Here is a 7,500-nt window from a genome sequence, read left to right as displayed (position 1 = left end):
CCAAATTATTGGTACAAACTACCTTTAAATATAAAATGTCTTAAGTTTTCCTTGAAATTGTTACCTATTTTTACACACCAAGATCTATGAAGGCAGGCAGTGTTTTTTATGCTGAAACATTAAATAGTTCATGAACATAATTACTGAAACAGATGATGCTAAGGAAAAATAGATAAAAATGTTATTCTACAAACCTTCTCATATCACTGCTGAAAGTGTAGAATAATTAAGCTAAGGTCTCAGTGTCATTAATTAATCATTTGGCTTGACTGTGTTTGAATGACTAAAATACTCCCAAGTCCATCACACTGGCAAACATATTGAATCAATTATCAGTTGATCCAACGATACTCCATGCTTTCAAGAATCAGTTCTACAAACACATACATGCCGAGTAATCTATTCTACACCATAACAGATAAACACAAACAAGCTGAAATCAAAGAAGCCATTGCCTGTAATGCATGTAATAAAAATGTTGAAACAACTTCAAACTTTTGTGAGCTGAGTCTTGAAACGGCAACTCACCCAAAATCTACACTTTAGATACCTGTGCAGGGTCCAAGTGCAGACTGTAGTATGAGACTTGTGTGTTCTTGATCCACCAATTGCAAGGCCAACCAGTCAGATATTTATTACTATTGATCTCGCTGGTCCTGGCTGGAGACTTTTGTTCAGCCGGCTCGAAGCTCTGACCTCAATTAAGTTATGAATTTCTATCTGATAGACTGGGAGTGCTTGGGGCCTGCCGTGGCCGTGCTACCACGCAGGATTAATTAGAATTAGCGGTGCTGCGAGTCACCCTCCCCGCCTCATGGATCATGTTGTTTTAATACAAAGTAGAGGAGGAGGCATGGAGGGATGGAGTGAGTGAAGGAGACTGGGACATGGGGGGAAGGGAGAGTGATGAGGAGAGGCTAAAGAGAGTCAGACAGAGATGCAAAATAATATAGGAATGGGTAATGTAAAAGCATGTGATACAGGGCCACATGCTTGAAACCTGCCGCCTCTTCCCCCAATCATCTCCGTTTTACGTCAGACCTACATATTCCTTTCCTTCCTGGCATTGTGTTTCTATTTGGCTAACCTGCATCTCACCTGTCCTGCCCTCTTTGTCAAAATAATCCCCCTCTGTTGTGTAGCCTTTCACTAATCATAGACCAAGTCAGACAATGTGAAAATCTACTTTGGACCATTCCTGGTCTTTATCATTTGTAACCCTACAGGACCACAGATTTAGCTGTTTAACTCTGCTTTCCATGAATGGGTATGACCTTTCTGCAAATGCACATTTCCTGAACAGTTTGAAAGCTTGCTTTGGGTTTGTAATTACAACACCTGGACACGGGTGACCACAGGGTGAGCAAACATTGACACACACAAAAGGTTTGATTTAAAGTAGGACAATGCAGTCAGGAACTTGATGTAGATTTGCAGTGTGAGAACTAAAAGTCCACTCCTAAGAAAGAAATTTTGGGATTTATATGTCCTCAAACCACTTTTTAAAGTCAGTGCAGACTGTTGTTCCCACCAGGTGCACATTCTTATGAACATTTAATTACAAACTGAGGGAAGAGGAGAGGGTGTTTCTGAATTGTACTTAAGTTGTAGTCTTGTGTGTTTGAACCATGAATGAACCTCTTAGTGTTCTGATTGAATTACAGCTGTATATGAACAGTCATCTTCATCATCCTGTTCACGTTTCAACATAATCAAACCCAAACGACTCCAAAAACATGACAAGTTATTAAGATATATATTCTTAAAATATGCTAAAAAAAAAATTTCCATTATTATCTTTATCAAGGTTTCATTTTCATCTGCTCCACAGTTGGTGTTGGTTGCTGTCCCACTTTATCTGGGAGTATTAGCTAAGGGAGCAAAGTGACATGGTTAGGAGGAGGAGAGGGTTTAATGTACCATACCAGCACCAGGACCTGAGTTACAGTTGGCAGGTGGCAGATCTGTGATCTGCGTATTCAAACACATACAGCTACCTATTGTGATGCCTTGATCCTGGATTAACTATCAAACAAGCCTTTAATGCAGGTTACCAGGGTTTGAGAACAATTCACTAAAACAATCAGTTGATTAATTTCCAACGATTTCCCTCTCCTGCCAAGCAAACAATAATACTTTTTGTTTTAACTCTCAAGTGCCCCTCCCATTTTTAATCAACAAATTAAGCACAAATCATGTTTGATCTTTATTTACTGGTTGCTCTGCAGTAGGTGGAGGTCAAGAGAGATTACTGGTTGCTCTACTAGCCTGTAAACAACCCAAACATTTCTCTTTTCTGCACATTAACACAAAAATCCTCACATTCTCTTTGTTTCTCATCAAATAGAATTTGGGGAAAGAACAGAAGTATAAAAATGTTCATAACAAAAAATATTCTCTTTTCCTCTTTTAATACTCTACTCTTTGACTTACCTGTTCTTAAAGGATATTTACACACTTTCTAATAAGGATATCATTTTGTGAGATAATTTGGCATTGCTATGGGGTTATGATTTAGCTGGCTGTATTTTTCTTGCAGCCACCTCATTACCACGTCATAACTCTGAAACCAGTAACTCTAATACAGAGATCCAGTTTCTATATTATTCAGTCTCCTCCATGGCCGACTTCTCCCTGACATCTGAGAGACTGGCAGATGGAAAGGCCCTAATGGCCCGAATTCATGAATTCACTTAATGTTTATCCGCCAACTGGATGCAAAATCCCACCTCTCACACATCTGTTAAAAAGTTTCCATCCTCTGTGTAAGTCAGTGTTTGTCAGCTCCGGTCCTCATGCCCCCTGCCCTGCATGTTTTATAGCCAACCCCTACCTTAACACACCTGAATGAAATAAAAGGCTTGTAAACAGGCTGCAAAGAATTTGATGAGGAAGTTCAATAATGTGACTCAGGTGCTTTGGAGCAGGGTCATGTCTAAAACAGGCAGGGCAGGGGGGCCTGAGGACTGGAAGTGAGAAACACTGGTATAAGTGAACAGATTGTTTGAATCCACCATTTCTTATTTCCTTTGTTTCTTTATTTGCTTCATTGCAAATGAGGCAGAAAGACAACATAAACCTGAGAGGTGATGACTTGAAGTATAGTCAGACAAAACGTTGGGAGGAAAATTCAGTAATTTTCATTCTAACATTACTACCTGGGCAAAGATTTATGTTTGTCGCTTTCACTGATGAAAACTCCTTGTACGTGGAGATATTATATATATTTTAATAATGGATACATGAGTGTAAATGTGTAACATCTAAATAAAAAAAAAAAGACAATTGAACAAAAGTCTCCATCTATACATCAGTCTGCCTTTGCTGTCATTATTTTCATATGGCTGTAAATCATCAGTGAATCGTTTCATAGTTATCCCACTGTTAAGTCCACCCCCTCCCTGCAAGCATTCAAAACAAAAGGGCCACACATGACCACAAAAGAGAAAGTCATTTGTGAAATGTCCTGATTATGTGGGTTGTGCAACGTAAAACAATTTGCCTGATTACTTCCAATTGATTTGTCCTCACAGTTAAAACCTCAGTGAGAAGCCCGGTGAGCTGCGCAGTGTCGTGCCACTGGGCAGGGAAGAGGAGTAATTTCTCCGATGTGCAGCTGAGCCAGCTTACCGCCAAAGCTAAAGCCGGCTGGATGCGGCTAAACCTAAGGGGGGGCCTAAACACAAGGCTAGCTATCAGCTAACTCTGTCTGCTAAAGCTCTAAGGGATTTGTGTGCCACAAAGTGAATTAAAGGTGACCTTCTGAAAGGGATGGAGAGGATGGAAGGACTGTGGAGACGGGTCAAAGATGCAGGCAATGTAATAGTTTGCCCACAGTTTACTTGAATATATCTATGGAGCATTGCTTTAGGAATGAAGAGGCTCCCCCCATGTTTCCATCATCCTCACTGAAAACCACTACAAACCTGGGAAATTTTCCAAAACCCAATAAAAACCTATAACTATTGTTTGTTAAAAATGGACCTGGCATGATCATTTCCACTCCGTTCACTCTTAATCTTGGGCACATCTAGATTACCTTTGCACACAGTATGACCCCAAATAGTTTAGAATTTCAAGACAATGGGAGAGCTTTTCTCTGGGGTGATGTATTGTCCTGAATAAAAACTATGGCTGAATTCTTGGGGGCTTTCTGGAGGGTAGGGAGAAGGGATTATGGTGACTACTAAATACACAACACTCCTGAAAAAACTGTTGACAAACTACATGCTCTTCTGAGCTCTTTAAACTAGGGTATTGGGCATGACATCACTTTAAATCCAGTGGTACATATTTGAACAAGACGGATCCAGGATCATCAAGTGGTTAGGAAATTGAAAAAAGGGGGTTCATATTGTCCTCACTGTCAAAACACATTGTGTTGGAGATGTTTTGGAAACATAAACAATTGCAGTTTGCTCAGTAGTAGCAATGGATCGCTTATTCTTTGTGGTGCAATAATCACTGGTTTTAAGATGGTCATGCTGGCTAACATAACATGCTCTAGCAGGGGCGCACTAACTAGGACAAAGCGACCTTTCAGAAAATTCAGGGACTATGTGAAAGCTGTCACATTGCTAAAAAAGGGTGCAGAAGCTATGCCTAATGGCACTAAAATGAATCTGCGTCTATGGCATGGATGACTCACATAAGTGTGAAGGTAAAATTGATGCAGAGGTGGATGTTGGATGCTACCTTCAAGAAAAATCTTCTTTTGGGGCCAGTAGTCATTTCAGCAGGTCAATAACCTGCACAACAGTGTGGCTTCATAGATTGAGGGTGTGTGTGTGTTTCACTGGCTTGCCTGCATTTCACATCTGTCTGCTATGAAAATGTATAGAGCATCATGAAGAGGAGAATGAGTTAATAACAGTATTTTTTTTAGCTTTTGAAATCTTGTTTTTAACAATGAAAGTCATAGATATATTCCTTTAAACATTCCAAAGTTGTTTAGTGAAGATAGAAAATTACTCATTTGGAGTTGTGTCTGTTAAATTAAAAAGTTCAAACAGGTAGAAAAGCGCTAAGTTCTGTTTACTTGTTAAAAAGTTCTGGAAAATCAAATCAAATCAAATATACTTTATTCATCCCCGAGGGGAAATTCAAAACAGGTTTTTATAAAGAAAATTTATATGCGTGTCTTTCAATAATGACTCCTTGGAAAACATACAGTTTACTCATACATTGAATCAAAAGAAACGCTATTCTAGCTCCTTCTGTAGTCAGGCTACTGTGCAGTTTAATGTAAATTACTTCTTCAAAAGAGCCTGTACCCACAATGTGCTTTCAAACATAAGATTTCTTTTATTAAAAATTTGGAAAAACACTTGTAAAAATACTTTTCTATTAATATGCTATAGGTAAAACAAGATAGTGTTTATTGATACAGGAAAACCAGAACATAGGCTTCATGTTAACGAGAGGAGCAATACTTTCACTCTCTATAGTCAGTAATGTCAAATGAAAAATGCCATATCATTGTTTACACCTAATTTATCTTTTTTTTCCCCCCAGCTAATCATTGGTTTCAGGATTAAAGACTTGCTCTCTAAGAACAAAAAAAAGCATACATATGAAAACTGTAGCTCACCTGACTATTGATGTCTGCTTTGTGCTGCAGTAATAGAGACACCAACTCCTTGTGTCCTCTGTCGCAGGCCCAGTGCAGGAGAGCACGGCCCTGCAGAAACAAGCACACAGGTGCACAACACTGTCAATAACATGCATTCAGTCTGTAGAAATTATGCATTTCCATTCAGAATCCTTGGACCTGAGCGCCATAACAACTTGCTGGCAGAGTGAGGACACATGTGGACCTCTGCCTGTGTGTCTCCATGTGTGCATCAGTAGGACCAGTAGGCGCTTGAAGCACAGACCAAAGAGTCCAGGATAAATTGCAGAATCCTGCACACAATCTGTAAAGCCTGATTGATGAGGCAGAGAGCACAACACATGAGCAACCCCCTTCTCCCACTCACACACACACTTACACACACTACTCTCCTTAGGTCTAAGATTCTTGTTCTAATAAAACCACACAAGCTCATTTTTCAGTGAGGCCAATTAGGTAGAGCAAACTCTCCAAGTCCAATTTTGTTGCTTAAATCATATTGATCACCAAGGCTGCATGTTAAAATGGGTACTTATGAGTCAGGCCAGAATACCAATAAGTTGGACTCTGTTCTCGTCATTTTCTTCCAGGTGTTCTGCTGCTGACTGCTGGCCACATTTTCATTGCATACCACAGTTAGCTGGTTTCAGTGGGATAGTGTGTTTGCAATATACAGATTCTATTCTTGTCACAGGTGAAATAGAAATGGCAAAGAGTGAAAATCAAACAAAAATAAATTAAGAAGCAATAAAATGAAGTATAGCCTAGAATTTCATGAAAACTGAAACTTAAAGGCAAGGTTAATATGGAGACTTTTTTAAAAGTTGCTTTTATTGGTTGTGAATGTCCTGCTTTGGTTCAGCAGGGAGTCTTTCTAGCAAACACAGGGTTATTCTGTTTTAGCAAACTGATTCAGATACACCAGAAATTAATAAATTTTTTTCCAATTTTAGGTCAAGGAAAGCTGCAGTGATTATTGGATTTTGGGGTTTTGAAATGTAAACACTTCAACAACTTCGAAGAAGCAAAAATGACCAAAGTGTATAATGAAGATATTCATTGTGTTTGGTCATTTTTAAAGCTTTTTTTCTCTAGTTTTGTTTGTGTTCTTTCTTGAAAAGCAGTTTAATTTTTCTGAAAACTGAGAACGTTTTTAACATTTCTCATTGAATTTATGGCTGCACTTTTTTATTTTTTTGCTTTTATATTACTGCTGCGGTCATCATTAAGAAAATTTTACTGTAGGCTACTGTACTTTATCAGTCCTTTTGTTATGTGTGTCTTTTGAAAATCGACCACTTATCTGCAGTCAGAAGTTCATAGAAAACATTTAACACCTGTGGTGTTTGTGGCTAGTCTCGAAGAAAGAGTGAGACACGCTCTGAACTTCCTGCTGATGTGATACTTCACCAGTGCCCTCTACTGGTCAGTCAGTACAACTACAAGACACAGGATGTGAACAATGGCTGAAAGCAGACAAAAGCCTTCCCAGCAGTGGTCCCACAACCATCTGGCCTTTGACTGTGAACTCAGCAGCTGACTGCCTGTTTATGTGAAGAACGGCTGTGATGAAAGAAAGACAGCAAGCGAGCCATTTGGCCCAGCTGATGAATTAAAGACAGATGAATAGATCTCGAGGTCAATGCATGATGATAATGACTGTTTCTACTATTTCACACTTTTCACCCCTCGGCAGTAGTGAGTGTGTGTGTGTGTGTGGGGGGGGGGGGGGGGGGGGGGGGGGTCACCAAAACCATTATGTAACAATTGCAAAAAGGCTGCATTATCTATCCTTCGGCTATCTGCATTTCTTTATGACACATCTATGAATATTTCCACCTGTTCTCCTGCACAAAGAGGTCAAAGTAAAGCAGAAGTGGCAGACTGCG

General features: G+C 39.5%; 1 protein-coding gene across 2 annotated transcripts in view; it reads right to left on the bottom strand.

Moving 5' to 3' along the window:
- The window catches only part of acbd6 (acyl-CoA binding domain containing 6), a 38,957-nt gene that overhangs the window by 22,114 nt on the left and 9,343 nt on the right, over nucleotides 1-7,500 (bottom strand). For both annotated transcript variants that reach the window (XM_079245461.1, XM_079245462.1), the window contains exon 6: nucleotides 5,591-5,680. In XM_079245461.1, the coding sequence (XP_079101587.1) occupies nucleotides 5,591-5,680 (90 nt within the window). The remainder of the gene's footprint in view (nucleotides 1-5,590; nucleotides 5,681-7,500) is intronic.

This window comes from Telmatherina bonti (genome assembly GCF_933228915.1).
Source record: "Telmatherina bonti genome assembly, chromosome: 8".
NCBI classification, from domain to species: Eukaryota; Metazoa; Chordata; class Actinopteri; order Atheriniformes; family Telmatherinidae; genus Telmatherina; species Telmatherina bonti.
The sequence above is the reverse complement of the archived record's forward strand: the minus strand, read 5'-3'. Positions and strand labels throughout refer to the sequence as shown.